Below are 19,479 nucleotides of genomic sequence, written 5' to 3'. Positions count from 1 at the left end.
AGATTTCATTGGGTTTTGTTGTTTTGGGTTTTTTTTTTATTTTTCTTGGTTTTTTAAACACTGAATTAGGATCAAGTTTTCCTTCCATCCTTCATTGTTTGTGAAAAGAGTAATGGAAGTACCATGTAATGTTGTAATGGAAGTACCTCTTACCATGGAATATCTAATAAATCATCTCTTCAGAACTCTATGCTTTTGGGTATGCTTCAATCTAATATATTCTATTGCACAGCTATGGAAAAATCTCTGCCACATGTGTATCTGCATCATTTCTATGTAACTGATACTATTTGGTGGTATAAAATATGTTACTTTGGCATCGACCGAAAAGCACTTTGGAAATCTTGTAGGTTTATTACGCAGAAATACAAAATGATCCTTTGCATATTTAGCAAAAAGGCAAAATGATGGTTTGGGCTTGTGGTGGTTGGGTTTTTTTCCTCTCTCCTAGTTCCTGCAATATCATGTGTTGATTTCTTGGGGAGGGCAAGTTTTTTGTTGTTGTCTGTGGCTTGAACAAGCATGCCAACTCTAACTCACTTTAAGGAAAAGTTAGGTTCTTGTTCCCTTTCTCTGTCTCCAAGCCCAGCTAATTTCAGCCAGACTTAATTAATACAAAAAGATGGCAAAGACACTAAGCTCTTAGAATTAGCTGAGAAACCAATGATATAGGGGCACAGACATCCAAAGTTGTGTTCCCAAGTAAATAAATGCAGACAGAAAGCAGCCTTTGTCCCCTTCTAAACCAGCAATGGGTCAGCAAATCAACCCATTCATACTGAGCAAATCAGTCAAAACCACACATCACTTTCCAGCCAGACACCAGACGTCCTGTTCCCTGCCCACCTTACTGAGCAGAGATACATGAAGCACCCGAGACTCACAGGGGAAGGTGGGAAGGGCACGTGGGAAGCAGAGAGTAATAAAAAGTAGGGTATCTCAGCATGCAACGCTGCAATCCAACTCCATAAGAAAACCAGACTTCATTAGTTCTTCTGCTCAAGCAAGAAAACTTGTTTTTCCTTCTGAAGAGATGCTAGCTGAATTCCAGAAGATCTGCTTCCTTAAGATACTTGTCTGGCATCAGAATTTAAACACCAGCACAAAATTTTTTCAGGAATCAACAAGATACTGGTACAACTTTTTCTGCTACCAGTGAAGGGTTTTAGGCTGTCGAGTCTTTACCTACATGCAGAAGTTAGCATACTGTATATGACATAGCTTGCTTTTAGAGCAGTTAAACAGAGTAGCGTTATGGAATAGCTCCAGCATGACTCACTCTATTCACTTATTGTGAACCTTCTCTGTTTATGTGCCAGTTCCAAAAAATTTCTCCAAACTATGTTTCAGAGACCTCAACCTTCAGAGGAAGACAGACACACTGCAATTCACAGAGATATCCAGACAATAAAGCTGAACTACAACGTTCTCAAGTAAAACCTCCATGATTCAAAGCTTCTTAAAATTTTCTCTCTGCCCTATAAAAAAGCCCCAATAATTTATGTTTTCTTACCCTATGGAGCTCCACACCAAAATAACGAACAAGATTAGGGTGTTTGATGCCTTCAAAAATCTTCAGTTCATCAGCTGTTTCTTTGATGGTTTTGTGATCATTAGGTTGAAATCTTATCTGCAAGAAAGATTTTTCATTATTTTGCCACTATTTCAATTTACTAAGGAACAAAAAAAAACCCCTAAAAACCCCCAAAAACCCCACAATCCAAAAAACCCATCCTAAACACAAACACACAGCATCATCACACAAAAAGCCCCAAAATATCACCCCATCCCCAAACTTAAACAAAAAAGAACATCAAACTATTTTTTGAAAATTACATACAAATATGATGATTTATAAACTTCTTAAGAGCAAAATGCTGTTACTTAAATGTATAAATACACACATGTATGCACATATATATATATATCTCTTCTGAGCTTGCCTTCTAGCTTAAACGTGGTAGATAGACACAGTACAAGAGAATCTGAAAGTAACATCAGTGAGAGCTATCATTCAAGAAAGACTAGTTGCCAGGTACTTCATCAACGGAGATTCTAAGGGATTTCTTTGAGGGGTTTCTTCATTGAGAGTGAGGCAGCTGCAAGGAAAAGGTGTGGCATGGAACAAATACAATCATAAAGGTTTTGATGAAGGAAACAGGTTTTCATTAGTTCTCCTACAGTATGTTGTGACGGATTTTTCATGGAAGAAAAAAATACCAAGTCTTTTGAAAAACTGATTTAAAGCTTCTATTCACACAAAGATAAGCAAAATGCATGGCAATTTATGCAAGATGTGATTTTTACCATATCGGTAGAAAGCAGAAATTTCTTTGAGTACAGGACAACTGCTAGAGAAATAAATGCACATGTTCTACTTTTGGTTGCTAGGATGTTCTGATTGGTTTTGTTCTGTATAACAATTCCAGGATACAGTTAGTACTCAAACAGTGGTAAAATTAAATACATGGAGATTACAAAAAGGTGACAAATGACATTCAAGTGTTTTATGTATTTCCTAACACTTCAAAGTTGCAATACTATGTATTTGTAGTAAAGCTCGTCCACTATAATTTGTAGACATTTTAATGACACTGTGGTTAAGGCAGTAAAGTCTGAAGAAATCTCAGGGGGCACGGGGAATGCAATGTTTTTAACCAGTTTAAAAATAAATAAAGAAGTCTTCTCCCAAGGTACTCTTAAGGAACTCCAGAAAAGCCTTTTATTTGGAAGATGCACTTTGCATTTAAGCCCACAGTGGGGAGGCAGGGAATGTTTCTTGGTGAAATAATTCTGGAAGTTAAAAATATTACAGGAAAAGGCAGCATACTGTATATTTAGCCTACTAGTGAAATGTCTGTCAAACAAGGTCCATTTCACTTATTTGAACTTCTGCTAAAGAGCACACACATGCTAATCTGTAAAAATGACCTGCATCCAGAAAGCAACTTTGAATTCCAGAAACAGAGAGTGCTACTGATGGGGGGAATAATGTTATTTCATCAGGAGAAAACAAAAAAAACCCACCCAAAACCCAAAACCACACAAACACAACAACAACAAAATTTCAAGTGTTGGTATTAGTTAGTCAGTGAATGAGTACAGTACAAGAAGTTATGTACAAGCCTAGTCTTGCTTTTCCACACCTTTGAGATCACATACTTATTGTGTGTGTGGAAGAACTGGCTCATAAAATGTAACTGCTCTAGCATCAAATGGCTGGCATGGTAACTGTTGTGAACAGTTGATGCTTGCAGTTGCCTGAAGACGTAGAAATGCAATAAAACTAAGCAATAAAAATATTTTAAAAAACAAGGTGCTGTAGGGAAAATGGATCTCTACGCCTACACAGCTTTACTTACTTCTATCCTGAAAATCAAATTTTCTGTACCCACCAGGTTAGTCAACAGTTTTGTGACTCAGCCTAGCTCACTTAAACTACAGGCGAAGCTGAAAAACATCTGATGTGACACTTCCTATCTTTTTATCTAAGGAATGAAGAAAAAAAGGAATAAAAAGTGAGATGAAATACTGCAGAGTAAAATGTAAGTTTGGGTACAGTCTTCACTAATCAGAAAACTCTTTCCAAAATAATTTAAGATCTCTTAATGGGAGTTCGCACATATTAAGCAAGCATTCATGAAGTTCACAAAACCCCTATGAGATTAGTAAAAAAACATTATCCATTTTACATACATTTAAACCGAAAGTTGTAAACTGAAAAGAAAAAGCTTAAGCAACTTAAGGAGGAACAGCAGATGTGGCTACATGAATAAACAATTTGTCTTCCCATCCTTTCACAGTTAGCTAACAACTCTTCAGAATTCCTTAATGCCTGCTAAGTCATGCACATTTCGTTTGGAAAAAAAACCCAAGGGCAGCAGTGATTCTTGTATACAGAGTACTCACTTCCTTCATAGCCATCAGCTCTCCAGTGTCAACACTGATACAGGTATAGACCTTCCCATACTGGCCTTCACCTGCAGAATTAAAATAAGAATAATTAATTACACTACATTCAATAAGCAACATGTACATCAACTGCAATAAGAAAACATCACTGAAAAATGAGCTTGCCAAGGTCATTTACCTTTATTTTCATTTAGAATTTCAGGTAGCTTTTAACCTGTAACACTTAATAGTACATTCATAGTCCTGAGTTCGAGCTGACTAAAAGTAGATACATTACATTAACAGGCTGACCTGAAAGAAAACTTCTCATGAATATGAGGATTTTCCCCACAAATCCCAAACCAGAGAGGAAACAATGACCATATGGGGGAAACAATGATCATGTGGGTGAAACAACAATATTGGTGAATTAAACAAAACCCAAAGTTTCTGCTCATTTCCATTCATATTTCTGGTTCTTCCAAAAGCAGAACTCAAACATTTTATAGGGTTAAACACATGCAGGAATCACAGGATCATACCTAAGTAATTGTCCTAACCAAAACCTTCTCCTCCTTTGTTTCTTGTTATTCGACCAGTGAAAACTTCACTGAAGTTCTAACATAAAGGAAATCCTAGCTGCAACAGAATTTTGTATTTTAACATTCTGATTTCGGTAAAGCTACCTATGCAGAGACCCAAAATTTCAAAAGATAGTCTTAGATTTCCTTCAAAAACACTAAGCTTGGTATTTTAGCCTGGTAAATGAAGGTATAATGAACGTACCAATTTTGTTTCCTCTCTGCCACTTGAAAGTCACTTTTCTCAAACCTACATGCATGACATTATCATAAGATTTCGGTGTGTCACAAACTTGGCCAATGATGTTCTTCCTCCTCATCTCTCTGTATCTCCTTTCTTCAAACAACTGAACAGACTTTTGAACAGCTTCAATCGGTGCTTGCTTGGAAGCAGTGTCTAAAAAGAGTGATGAACAATTTCCTTGATTGAGAAATATTCGCTGTGTTTATATTTTGTTACCTTTTGATATCACGTGAAGTGACTTGAGTTAGAAGACAACTATTTTGTGAGTCTAATTTAAGATGTAGGAAAAGAATAAAACATTTTAGCAACCACATATGAAACTATCACTTATTAATCACATATGAAACTAAAGTAAAATGAGAATACTAGTCCTTTTCTAATCATCTCTTTCTTGATTCAAGGAAATTAAATGTATGAAATGCAATGCATTTGCACTTGTTTGCATTTGGCCTGTAACTAACCACCGAAAGTGGAAGTATGTTAGGGTCATTAAGAGCACCAAGGAAAGGAGGACAGGTAAGGTTTTGCTCTACAGAGATATGAGAGGTTGCTTGGAAAATTCACAGCATCTGTTATTTCAAAGATTTAGAGGTATTAGGTAACTCCAGCTTTCAAGTCTTATCACAAAACAGAATCCTACTGAGGCCAGAAGAAATCTCAAGGTGGCATTAATTTATCCCCTCCTTGTAAAGCACAAAAATTACACCTGTCACTGTTGACAGACAGTAGTCTAACCTGTTTCTAACAACTGCCAAAAGCTGGAGATACTGATACTCCCAAATGGTACAATCTACTGCCCACCTATAATTAATACCACTTCATCTACACTAAATCTGCCTTGCTGTAGTTTTAAACCAAAATCTTTGTCTTATTCACAGTGGACAGGAAGACCAGTTCCCACTTGTCCTGGTTTCAGCTGGGATAGCGTTAACTGTCCTCCTAGTACCTGGTACAGTGCTATGTTTTGAGTTCAGTATGCCAAGAATGTTGATAACACTGATGTTTTCAGTTGTTGCTAAGTAGTGTTTAGACTAAAGTCAAGGATTTTTCAGCTTCTCATGCCCAGCCAGCGCGAAAGCTGGAGGGGCACAAGAAGTTGGCACAGGACAGAGCCAGGGCAGCTGACCCAAACTGGCCAATGGCGTATTCCATACCATGGGACGTCACATCTAGTATAGGAACTGGGGTGAGTGGAGGCAGGGAATCGCCGCTCGAGGAGGACTAGCTGGGTGTCGATCAGCGGGTAGTGAGCAATTGCACTGCGCATCATTTGTACATTCCAGTCCTTTTATTATTGCTGTTGTCATTTTATTAGTGTTATCATTATCATTATTAGTTTCTTCTTTTCTGTTCTGTTAAACCGTTCTTATCTCAACCCGCAAGTTTTACTTCTTTTCCCGATTTTCTCCCCCATCCCACTGGGGGGGGGGAGGAGTGAGTGAGCGGCTGCATGGTGCTTAGTTGCTGGCTGGGGTTAAACCACAACACCACTGTAGTAGTCTTCTATGAATTTTCAAGTTTTCCCTCATTCTTCTTTTCTGGTTCAAACAAACTAAATTCTTCCAGTGTTTATGTTCCAAACAGAAAATAAGGTTTCTAGATTTCAGAAAAAAATTTTGCTGTTTTTCCTGTGTTCTAAGCCACGTGAGAGACCAGTTTTTATGTGACAGAAAACTTTCTCCTAATGCTTCATGAGGTTCCACCCTGCCAGAATGTATGCAAGCAAGCTACACGTATCTATCTGTACAGTATAGGAGTCTCCGAAGTAATCAAGTTACTTTAAGTTTGATGAAATTAAGCAGCAGGACAGAGAGGAAGGGCCCCATAACAGCCTTGAATTTGGGAAACAGTGTAGGATTACATGCTGTTAGACACCCAAAATAAGAAAATCCCATGCTGGGGAGAGAGCTTAGGAAGTGAGGAAGTGCTTCCTAGTGTCATGCAATTCGTAATTGGGCACTGAATAAGGACAGCAAACTTCTGCAATTCCTATAGTAATGAATGTACTCATTTTGTAGAACGCTGCTAGTATCTTTCAGAAACTGAAAAGATGTAACTTTTATGAAGTTTAATTACTCCTACCTCAGAGAGTACACCTTGTGATTTTGTTAGCAGTATCTTCTATCTGCAATCAGGATTTTATTTTTTCCCCTTCCTGTGTACAAAGCTGTGAAAACCTCTTCACAATCAGCATTAAGAATTAACCTTTTATTACAGCACTAGTTTAACAGATCTTACATTATAGTGACTCCTAAACACCTACCTTTGGTCTGGTTGATTAAAGTTCTGAGCTCCCAACTGCGCCGGGATGAGCCACTTGAATCTCCTTTTGGATACGATGGTTCTAGAGAAATAATACTGTGAGCATAAAAGTGGCTTTATCTCATATTAAGGATTATGCCACTATATTCAGCAGAAACTGAGATCTTACGTATCAGGACTAATACACCCTATAAGTATATGAGGCAACCATATAGCAGTGGATGCTCTTGAATTAATGACTTATCTTTAGAAAACAAATTATGAAAGCTATTCTGAAATAGGATTTAATTTATACGGGAACAGAGATTTCCTTCTACAATTGAGGAAAGCACTTCGAGTCAGGGCACTCAGAATCAAATACGTAAGAAATCTGTAGGAAAACAATCTTCTAAGGTTCCTTAGAAAAAGACATGTATTCATTCCAACCTAAGCCTGTTTCCCATTCACACAGATACATAAAAAAGGGCATAAGCACAAGGCAGAGAATATTTTCAACGTCTGCTTAAAAAAAACACCAACAAAACCATCCCACACACTCCTTAGTATAAATTTTTAAGGCATTTTTTTCTTTGAAATCGACTTCATTTTGCAGGATGACCACAGTATCAACTCTGCTTCACTTGGTATTTTGTACTTCATTTTAATTTGCACAGAACACACTATCTTAAGAATCAACGTTGCACACATAAAGAGGGGCTGGGGAAACCTGAAGGAGGAGCCCTGATCAGGGCATCAAGTCACATAGCCTATCCCTTCTTCCAGGATTCAAGTAACAGCAAGTATTTGTAAGATGAATACTGCACTGGTAGTTAAAAAACAGGATAGAAAACTCTTCGCTGTCCTGATGGGTCCAGTTTATATCTCATTAACAGCATTTAGAAATTTACTATTGAATAGGGCATGTAATTCAGCAATCATGTCACTCGTTTCTTTTATAACACTGTAACTTAGTAAGACACCAGGAAATTCCTTCAGGTACAATTCAGAAACAGTATGAAAGGCAAGAGAATAGTGGGTACGTCTGAAAATAGAACTTTCTCTGACGATATAAGCCTAAAACTTAAAAATCTAAGATTTTTGAATGGGAAAAGGTGAAAAAAATTTTGGAAAGAGTAAGAACTGGGAAGAGAGAGATATATGTTAGTGACATAAATCATCTGCACATCCAGGTCACAATCTGTTACTGTGACAATCACCTTCTCGCTCTTCAGTGGGACTGGAGTGACGACTAAGGGATCTGAACTGCAACTCAGCTGCTATTGAAGCCAATCGATCATTTTCAGGGACACTGGAACCCCTGTTAAAAAGAGCCATTGTACTAATTAACTTAGCATTGCACTAGATAACTACTAGTGACAATTTAACTGCAGTTTTAAAGAGAAAGAACCTCTGAAGCCTGGGACATGAACCATGAAAGTAACATGAAAGAAAAACTGATGCCAAGAGGCAAACTGAAAATCCTTTCTGTGGTATTTTTCCCCCAAATGAAGACTTTTTACATAATTTTAGTTATGCCACTCTATGAAAAAAACCCTAAGCTTCAAAAGCATAAACTACTTGAAACTCTTACTTGTCCATAACAAAATCCAATTTAATGACTTGTAACATACTACTAAGGCAGCTGCTGCAGGATGCAGCTGGTGCCAGGTTTGGATATACAATCAGAAGTGATTCAGCTGGGTGATAATGTGAGCCACATTATCAGATGGAGGGTGGTAACTGAATTCATATGCTCCTAGTGTGCTGCAAATACAGTCATAGTCCATAGTCATTAAGTCAAAACTAGTGGGAAGAGCCACAAGCCAGCTGACAGGAAGGACAGTGTTAAATGACAGCAGCTTGACTGCTTGGAGGCCCTCTACCAGACAGCACAGCGTAGAGTTAAATACCTCAGATTAAGACCCAGATGAATAAGCATGCTGAACAGAAAGGGGAACGATACGGACAGAAATGAGTCTTAAATCCTTAAATCTTCAGGCACCTTTCCCCAGCCCAAGACTTTGATCAATCCACCCATATTTTAGAGCCATAAATTCCTCATGGCAGTCTGTCTACAATAACTCCCTTTTGGACAAGGCTCCCTTTCAATTTTTAAAGCATGGTGGGGAAGAGCTGTGACTGATGCCTCCTTTGACATAATGCTTTAGGGGTATGAGCTAAACATTACTGGAAAGCAGGGAACATTGTCAAATCCTTCACTGAAAGCTAACAACTACAAAAATATGAAATATACCTGGCATCACAAAGTGCACACACCTATGAGAGGACTGCCCTACAGCCCTAAAGTTGCTTCTGAATTGTATCCAATTATTACCTAATACGAGTATTTAAAAAAAAAAAAAAAAGACACAATCTTCACAATCTTAAGAACAGAAGCCAAAACCCAAGACACCGTATTCCTATGCAAACGTTCTCAATACGATCTTTGCTTTGGAATCCCTACTACTGCCATCTAGATCTTTTTAAGTTCGAGAAGGAACTGAAACTGAACTAGTGAAAATCCTCAGTACTCTTCAGGAAGTTGAGATTTTAATCAGCAAGAAGGCTGAAGTTATTCTCAGCACACACAGAGCAACAATTCTAGATGCACAAAGAGCTTAAAAACAAGCAAAGCTAAACTACCTCTAAAATGAGGCAGTAGCTGAACAGAGGACCTTAAGTATCATAGCTTTGAATGAAGGTGTCTAAAATCCATTTCAGGCATGCCTTAGCCACACAGATCTTTTATTGTTTGTGTCCAGAAAGACTGTGTGCATGTTATTAGGCAAAGAAAAACAGCAAAAGAGAAGACGACTTGCTAAATTTCTACTCCAGTCCTGGGTAAATATAAAATGATGAATAATAATTCCAGGTAGCTCAGAAATTAAAAAATTTATAAAGGTCATTAGTATGAACATAGTGTAAATGCACAACCATCAGAAAGCTCAATGTAAACAACCAGGCACTGCTGCTTTGGATTTTACTTTCAAGTTATATTAAAATGATTTTTTTTTCCCCCCAAAGAAAAACTTCAATAGAACTATGGTGGCATTTGTGCACTACGCACTGCCTAGTACAATTAATTTATCAAGTTCCTACATTAAATTTTTTTCAGATATTTAATGCCTACAATCATGCAATAAATGTCTAAAGAGTTTCTGGAAAGTGTACAAAGTTTCTGTTTTTGTGCTATTCCAGCAGCTGGACCCCATGCTTCTTGCATACAAAACCACAAAACACTTTCTTGATCCAACAGATTCCATTTCTCTTTTGGAGCACAAATAAATGACATCCATAATTAAGACTACAATGTGTTAAAGTTTGCAATTTTCTTTTAACTATATTTAAACCAGAAATTCACTAAAAATATATTACATTGTAATATTTTGCCTTCCTCAATAAACAAAACCCCTAAAAAATCCCAACAGCCTCCAAAAATCTGCCTCTGCTTTAATAATTTTTTCTTGAAATTCTTCCTAGGTAATACAGGGGGTTAAACGATGCTACTTAAAAATTCAGGCAGTGCATTACAAAAAAAAAAATAAAAATCATGGGGTATTTTATTAACAACCATCAGAAAAGTAAAAACTGAGAGCTCTAAATAAAATACAAGTCTTTGAAAAACAGGCCTTGGCAATTTGACTAAAATGCTGCATTCACATCAACTTTCATGTTACAATCCATGAAAGTATTACGTGCTTGACTGCAACTAAAAAGTAGAATTCTCATTTTTCTTCCTAATGACTATCTTCTTGAACTAGAAGAAACTGTCAAAATGCCAACCTTCACACTTCGACCAATATTTGTGTGGGACATACATGCAGAAAACCTTAAAAGAATATACCACTGTATTCAAGTCTGTCAAATTATAAATCTGACAGTTGCATTGAGTGGTATAAATCACAACAAAGCCTACAAGTATTAAAAACTAGCCTTCCATCTCACTCTTAAAAAATTAACTAAATTCAAAGATATGCCTTGGCTCAAAGTGCTGTACATATTCTACAAAAAATCCCCTTCATATGTTGTGTAAAGACTAATTATCAAATAAAAAAGTTCTGCATTTTCAAAATCATAAATACTAATTAACCATCACCCTGTCAGCTTATAAAGCTGCCAGAACCTCTCAGTGAAAATTCTCTAGAATGTTACTTAGTTTAAAAAGGCTTTTCAAGTGCATAGTGCTGCAGACTACTGCCTACTCTGTCTTTTTCAACAGGAGGCTTAAAACAGAAGCATGAAGGATATATAATAAATACACGTAGTCTGAATGACAAAAATTCAGGATGTATTTTCAACCAAAAAAATCTGGCCCAGACTCACAAGCTGTACATCTAGAGGCTACTGTAGGGTGCAAGTCACATCTTATCATAAAAATAAACTGAGAAGAATTGCAGGAAAGATTTTATATAAAAAGTGGCAACTTAGTTCCCTCTTAACGCATGCTTCTGCTGCGCATCTGGTAACGAATCTACAAACCATGATGGTTTGCTGGCTAACAACTGAAAATTATTTATTAAAAAATAAATGATTCATAATCAAGTCATATCTAAGTTTACTTTGGTCACCAGCAATCTGTTGTTCCTTCACTACCTGTTCTTTCTTTTCTCTACAGCTGTGTGATACAGTCAGATCATGTGTCTCCATTCATACGAATCTCTTGTACAAGATAGCTTTTGGTACTCTGCAGTAGAAATGAGAATCCAAAAAGCTATTTATAAACCCTAAGATAATATCACTGGGTGAATAGTAGGATTTTTACAGTTAGGAGTGTGGGCGGGGAGGAGTAAGTTTAGAGAACCTGGGAGACATGTCAATGGTCTGACTGTAGTATGGGAAGAAAGAACCCAACAGTCTGAAATACAACGGCCAAATCAGAAGCCAAAAAGCAAGAAAGATACTAACATAGGTCTGCCAAAAAATTCACTCGTGACCTCAGCAAACAGATGATACAGGTATGGTTTCTGTTACACATCCTGATACAGGAATACAGAAATGGTTTCTTTCATATTAAGTTTATTCTGCACAACCCTAAGAAGCCAAAGATGTAGCAAGAAATAAAAAAAACCCTCCTGAAGTTTTATGTGTTTAATTTTGTGTTTGCCTCTACATAGTATTTCAAAATATATATGGCAGACAATAACAATACTGTTAGCTAACATAAAAAAAAAATTAAATCCTCGGGCTTGTTTGCATGTTACAGTCATCTTCGTGCAAAGTGTTAGTTATCAATACTAATTGTTTAGTAAAGTCATATCAATGAACTGACTGGCATACATTAACTTCATGGACATTTTTATTGAGCAAATTTGTAATCTACATCAGAACTGCATGCTTTAACTACCACACTGTTCAGACCTTTTAAATCTGAAAGCGGTCTTAATCATCTAACACCTAAGATTTTGCTCAAGTCAAACATGAATGACAGAGCCAGTGGAAGAGATGATGGGACGGAAAAGCACGGTGCAAATGATCTACTAGGATACAAGTACGCGGAAACAGTTATATGGGTGATGTATGTAGAATGAGGCTGCTACATCATGGAGTGGAGCTACCTGGTATCATTTGCACTGCTGACAGGTTTGGGTTGAGCTGAGTCGCTACCGACGGGAGCGGGGCGACTGACAGCAACGCTGCAATGGTTCCGTGCATCACAAGGGACACTCCGTGTGCTGTGGCAAGAAAAAAAACTTAGGAAACAATTTTTAAAAAGTATGGATTTGAAAGTTTATTTTAAAAATAAAATTTTGCGGTGTGCATAATGAGGCCTGATTTTAAAAGTTTTTCAAGTATATAAAGAGTTTTATGTGGAATAATTCTGTGTCTCAGAAGCTTCAGGGCTGTCAATACATACAATAATTATCTTCAAAATAAAAATCTCCAAATCTTTAGAGTAGTACTAGTTTCTGCCAACAGCTAAGCAACTTAAAAAAAAAATAAAAAAAAATCAAGTGTGAAGTTTGACACTGTGCTGATCTTCTTGAAAAATAAGGCCCTCTGTGTAAAAATACGCATGGCAAAGTTCATTTTGAAATTTTTAAAAACTATTTTAGCATTAATTCTCATGTCAACTCTTTCAAAGGGAAGCAAAACCATCCATTGTTTAAAGCCTCTTGACAGCAGGTTGGTAATGATGCAGAAATGCCACCATATTCCAGAATGCTACATTTTTAAGTCTTATCTGTGCTAAACTACAGAAAGCACTGTCACAGGCATGTAAGCAGACATTCAAAGTGGGGAAGGAAATAAAAGTCTTGTTAATGAGCAGTTTTCACTGCATTAAAGCTTGTTACAGTGAAACATTGTTCTCAGGAAAGACAAAGGGGGTAAGAATGACTTCAAAGCGAGAAAGCATGCACCAATAACAACTGTAAAATAAAGGGGGCGGGGGGGGGGGTGGGTGAAAAAGAAACCATAGTCCTTAAAAGCACATCAATAAAATTCAGATCACTAACATGCTAATTTTTGCTACCTGCTTTGCCCTCAACAGGAAAGAAAAGGTGTTCCACGCACTGACACTCAGCATAGCCAAGAGAGGATAAACCAGTTTAGAACTCTGTACTAATGCTAAATACCTGAAGCCTTCAGGCGTGGGGATGATAAGATGAGGATTTGGTGGATCACTATGGCACCGAGGTACTTTTACAGGACGGGGACTGTTTCGATGAATAGCTGCAAACATAAAAAGGTAGTAAGTTTACTCAGTCGTCAGAAAAACTCTGTTAGGGCCATTTCAAGACACAAAATTAAAACTAATTCCTATTTTACAGTGTTAAGTGTGAACTGGCACATATTTTCTTATCCTTTAAGAAAAATCAAAATTATTCCAATTTTAAATAAATCAATTCTATGTATTAATATTATTCACGTTATTTTATCATGGAACTCATCTGTAAAATAATGAAAATTCTCCAGAGAATTAAAAACTAGCAATTAGAAGATTTAGTTTTAGTGAAGTAAGTACACATCTTCATTATTTCAACTTCACAGATTAAAGATGATTTGTTATCTTATTGCAAAATAACAAACCAAATAATAATTAAAAAGCAAACAGCGTTATCATGTTCCTTTTGCATCACAATTAGTTTTCTCAGCCAATAACAGAAAACAAAATGAGCTGGGGAAAAAACTCACATATGACAGTTTTACCCATGCTAATGCCCCCCATGATAGTCTGCCCTTAGAAGTGGTACAAAGGGACAGGGTCAAACCTAAAGGAGCCATCATCGTCCTCATGCCTATTTCATTCAGTGCCCATATGAGTAGTCTGAAGCATCTTCCTTTTCCCTCAATCCCTCCTTAATTAGCCAGAAAAATACTGTGGCAGTCACATCGCAAGATTGCCCATCAAAACATGAGTTAGTACTTTCTGCCAGGCTAGGTTATCAGTGAGCTGAGTTTCTGCCTTCTTCGCACGACCAGGGCAAGTAAAATATGCCAGGGCTAGGTGTTAATTGTCCTGTTATAATTCATAAGGACACAAGCAGAAGACCCAGAAGGCAGAACCTAACCCACTTGAGTTGGACATAGGCTGTTTCACAAAGCAAAAAGACAGGATAAAACGCCAGGAGACCCCCAGCTATGTGCCTACAGGCAGCAGCATGAACACAACTGGATCCTCAGCTTTGGGAAAAGAGGTAAAGATCACAGTGGGTTTAAATCCTTCAACATGGTATGCAAATGGAACTAGGAATTCTTATTTTTCTCCTGATCATGAGATAGAAAGGGCAGTATCTGCAGCCAAGATACAGTTTTTGTTTAGGTACATTTATTTCACATGTATTAAAGTTTCGGCCTGCTGTTCAAATCTGCACCATCCACCTGTGCCACCCCCTCCCCATGCTCTGAGCCAAAAGCTGTCAAGCAATTCAGTTTGTGTGATCTGCTGTGTCTGCAATAGCATTTATAAGAGTTTCAGTACTTTGGGATCATCATGTTACTGATTTACCTAAAATGGGCCCTCCTCTGAACAACAGTGCCAAAAGCACACGTCCAGGTTTTACATCACAGTACAGAATTTGGATAAAATTTATTTTAGACTGTGCTTCTTTCCAAAGGATTGGACTGACTTTCATTGTGAAAGGTTTCTCAGTTCTAAGAGTTTCTCATCAAAATTATATCAAAATTGAAACTTCCCTGAAATACTGAAAAACCTCTCTCTTGCCTGAGTCAAATTACCCTCCCTTCATGTCATCTGCCATCAACCCTGTCCAGGAAGCGGACATCAGGAGAAAGAAAAGACGACGACGTGGTATTCTGAAAGTTAAACCAGTCAATGGACTTGGGAGGAGGAAGAGAGAAACATTGCTGAGAAAGAGATATGTAAGAGGGAAACAGAGCTGAGGCAACATCATTTTCTCAAGAAAAACAATGAAATATGGTGATTTCACTCTAAGGCCAAAGATATTTTTTACACTATGACAAATTTTGCGATATTGGAGAACTATTTCTCACAGCTCTATCATCAAGCTCCCAGGTATAACTCCTCTGTACCTCAATAATCTAAAGTCCGTCAGAAGTGCAAATATCTGCAGTGCCACAATGAAATTTTGGGAGAAGGAGCTGTAACTGCCTCCTTAAAGTTATAACCACTTCTTTACCCAACCTTTAAAAATCACAATCCTTTTCCAGAAGATCTGCAAGACTTCGCCGGAAATCAAGGACAAAATCTGAGGAAAGCATCTGTAGAGCTTTTAATTTTCTTGAGTAAAACCACCATGTATTTACACTTTCTCAGGCAATAATGGTTACATCACAATCACAAAAAGCTTAAAAATGCTTTTATTGGTATTTCTAGCATTTTAAAATTACTTCACAATCAAACTTCTGTAACAATAGCAGCAAAGCTCCACAACAAATGCCAGTAACTTGTGCCTTACCAAGGTACAAACCTGTAACAGGACTGTGAGGTTTTCCAATAACATGGCCAATGCACTCATTCATCAGAGCTTGTAAACTCTAGAAAAGACAAACAGAAAAAGTTGTGATGTTTCATGTTAAAAGAGAGTTGATAGTCATATGGTAAAGCTCACAGTAATAAAATGACACTGGTTAAATATGTAATCTGTCAAGTAAGCACCCCTACATTCTACCAATTATATTATACTCTTGGACTCACATTAGGGTTTTGACTTTGTTGATTTTTTTTAAGCTAGGAAGTCTTAGTCTTGTCTTGCCTTTTGACCTTGTCAAAATTATGTAACCGTAGGAACTGAACAATGATATATCAAATAAAACATTTCATAATATAAAGCTAGTAGAACTTGAAAATATCCATTGTTAATGAAATTAAAAATCAAGCTTGCTGGAAAAAGCTGCAACAACCTCCTCTGTCCTCCCTCTCCCCACCCCAAGAAGAAACACCCCAAAAAACCTGGTGAGTATGATGGCCTGAATCACAAGACAAAAGCCTGTAAACCAACAAATATGAAGCACTGCATATTAGAAGTAATCCACTTCCCTTATCTACCCTTGAAGTTAGCAAAAGTTTCATGAAAGGGTGTTTAATAGTTATACCACTGAACTGGGGCTCAGGCAGTCTGAGTTTAATTACTATGTGTACTATTCACTGTGTATGTAACCTCAGACAAGTTATTAAATCTTCCTCTGGTTCAATTTACTTGTCAGAACATCAGGTATAAAACATGTCTTCACAATAAAGAATTGAAATTATGTTCTTTGGTATAGCTGCTATGAAGGCTGCTTCTATATACCAGTCATTCATATTAGCCAAAATTTCTTCCAGAAATCCAAAGACTTAGTGAAGACCAGGGAAGTATGTGTTTAGCCTGTGACTGGCATATTTTACCAACCCAGACTGAGCTAGAATCTCAGCTTTAAAACTACAGCCTTAAATCTAGACCACCATTCTTCTGTGGCATCAGGTATTATCTAAGTAAGATATTAGGATTGACATAGGCACTTCTAGGCAAAATGCTGTGGGCTCATGACCTGTGTTATATAGGAGTCGGATTAATCAAAGTGACTTCAAGTGATGCTCTCCAAAACTGAAATCCAGTTTAAGAAAGCAGAAGTTCAGAAATGCAGTTCAGGTTTGGGGATCCCCCCTTTCTCTCCCACTTGTTCAAAGTCTGTTTTAGAAACTGTGTCAAAGCAAATAAATTGAGGAACTACTTCCTAAAGCTAAAGTATCAGTGTATGTCAAATACAAGCTTAACTCCCTCATTTAGGCAGACAACCCCTTCCCAGCAACACACACGTGGGACTAAAACATAACTTATTTCAGAGCTCTTGATAAAAATATATGTGAAAAAGACTAAACTATATCATTTCTGTATTACAGAAGATTAATGTGGTTGGTATTTCATAATCCATCTTGAAATTAATAGAAGTCAGAGGTGTTGACACTCACATTCTGCTATTTTGTGGCAACTGTGCTTTCACTTCTCTGTAGTACTGTACCAAGATCAGAGAAATAAATTCTCAGAATTTTATTTCCACAGGAAAAGGAGGAAGGCAGAGCACACAAAAAAAGCCAGTCTTAGTCTACTTTTTTTTCCACAGTAAAAACACAAGAAAGATGCTTTAAAGTCTGCTTCACATTGGCACAATTTGAGGACATACCTTTAAACAATTGTGATTTTGTATTCATACCCCATAAATGAACTCTAAGCGCTAACTAAGCCTCAGAAGCTTATATTCAGAATTTATTATGACAACTATAAACTGTAACTCAGTAGAAAAGTTGCTGTCAACTTTCCCAAGAGCAAAGGGAGATAGCCTCCCAAGACAGTACCAGCAACTTGTCAGCAATTTGAAAACATTAATGCCAATGGTCACAAACTTACTCTATTCAGAATCTTACAAACTGAAGAGATATCAACATCAACAGTTATATAAAACAGCAATTGTTTCAGAACAGCATCTGTATTCAGACATCATTTTATAAAAAACATCCCTGAAAACATATGTTGATAGCTTCACAAGCATTTAGAAATAAACAACAAGCAGAATAACTTATTCCATACCAAGAAGTCATCTTCTGGGAGAGCGGAAATAAATGCTGGCTCAATGGCTTGAAGAAAATCAAAACCTTGAGTTGCCCACCTATCTCAAAGAAAAAGAAAAGACAGAAAATTAATTGCTCTTTGGCTAAAGCCATCGCAAGAGCTTCAACAACATCCAAGAACAGTAAATGGCAATTAATTATTTTTCCTCTGGAAAATATGATAAAATCTTTCTAAGAAAATGTATTAATATATAAGAGGTAAAATATTTAGCTTGTATTAATATTTGCCCACTTATATTCAGATAAAGTCTGATTATAGCAAGGACACTGCCAAATAAAGTGAGCATGACCTTCAGTACCTCGGAATGAATTCGATCAGGCCCCATAGATTTGCATGCATCCCACTGCAGCAGCAAATCTGATACAAGATGAAAGTCAACCAGGAGCTTATCACTCCCCTAGTTGTCATCCTCCAACCCCGGGCTCCAGGGGTCCTAGAGCCCATCATTTGTGTTAAAGACAGAGGCAAAGCAGGTATTAAATGTCTCTGCTTTATCTTTGTCCCTATTTGTGAGGTGACCAATCTCATCGAGTAATGGACCAATGTCATCTTAAGTCCTCCTTTTACTGTTAACACACTTAAAAATGCTTTTGAAGTTGTTCTGATTTTTGGAGGTGGGGATGTGTGTGGTCCTTTTGTTTTTTAAGATAAGCACAGCAAGCTAACTAGCCTATCCAAACATGGTTCAGCCTACCCACTCTTTCCTCCTCTCCTTCCAGCAAGCAGAACAAACCACCTCCAGGATGGACTGATCACCCCATACTTTAAGGAAACAAAACTGTCACTGATGTGTAATCTGCTAGCACAGATCAATATAGGGCACCTATTTTAATGCAAAAGAGTTCTATTAAATTTCTGATATGCCAGCTGCAAAATGCTGCAAACCCACCTAAATAAGGCAAGTAATAGTATCATTCTGCTTGAACCAGTTTCTCAGTTCCTCTGTTTACGTCCTCAAAGTGATGTAACTTTAACTTTTTTCGTTAGTGCCCAGCAGTAGAGTTTCATAGCATGGACTGTAAGCACAATTTGAGAGATCACTGTGCACAACACTACTGTCAACAGACAGAAAGTACTTCGGACTACAACAAAAAAACCTCCATAAATGCATCCATTACTGCAATCATAAAACTGAAGAATTTTCAGCAGAGTCAAAACACTTCTTCCTCATCTGTGGGCCTTACTTTAGATGCTTTCAGAAAGGACTAATAGAAGAACTTCTATAGCAGGCTAAAGCTTCCATACATACATAGTTTCCTCAACTGGCACAAAATAACACTGCTTTCTCTGTAGAACACCCAGAGAATGACTGTTGCATATTCTGCAATCTTTATTGACTCCTGATCACATAGCACTTTTGTTCCAATCTAATGACCCTTATCTAAAGTCTTTTAATTGTCTGAATCCAACAACCTCCACTCTTTCTTCCCATTTTCTGTTAGCTAACGTGAAGCAAAAAGTTCCACAAAATCTTCTGCTAAAAGTGTTCATT

General features: G+C 37.3%; 1 protein-coding gene across 9 annotated transcripts in view; it reads right to left on the bottom strand.

Moving 5' to 3' along the window:
- The window catches only part of MAP3K4 (mitogen-activated protein kinase kinase kinase 4), a 77,216-nt gene that overhangs the window by 9,057 nt on the left and 48,680 nt on the right, over positions 1–19,479 (bottom strand). For 7 of the 9 annotated variants that reach the window (XR_012651693.1, XR_012651692.1, XM_075036080.1 and 4 more), the window contains 8 exons: positions 17,946–18,024; positions 15,837–15,915; positions 13,533–13,629; positions 8,175–8,275; positions 6,980–7,060; positions 4,678–4,869; positions 3,910–3,980; positions 1,514–1,630 (listed from right to left, as the gene is read on the bottom strand). Coding sequence is in view for 7 of the 9 variants with exons in the window: in XM_075036080.1 (XP_074892181.1) it covers positions 1,514–1,630; positions 3,910–3,980; positions 4,678–4,869; positions 6,980–7,060; positions 8,175–8,275; positions 13,533–13,629; positions 15,837–15,915; positions 17,946–18,024 (817 nt within the window). In the remaining 2 variants the exon portion in view is untranslated. Of the gene's footprint in view, positions 1–1,513; positions 1,631–1,662; positions 2,100–3,909; positions 3,981–4,677; positions 4,870–6,979; positions 7,061–8,174; positions 8,276–13,532; positions 13,630–15,836; positions 15,916–17,945; positions 18,025–19,479 lie in introns of those variants that run through there. The other 2 variants (XM_075036079.1, XM_075036084.1) reach the window with 2 other exon arrangements.

Source organism: Buteo buteo, chromosome 9, assembly GCF_964188355.1.
Source record: "Buteo buteo chromosome 9, bButBut1.hap1.1, whole genome shotgun sequence".
Lineage (NCBI taxonomy): Eukaryota > Metazoa > Chordata > Aves > Accipitriformes > Accipitridae > Buteo > Buteo buteo.
Note: the sequence above shows the minus strand (reverse complement) of the source record. Positions and strands in the feature narration are given on the sequence as shown.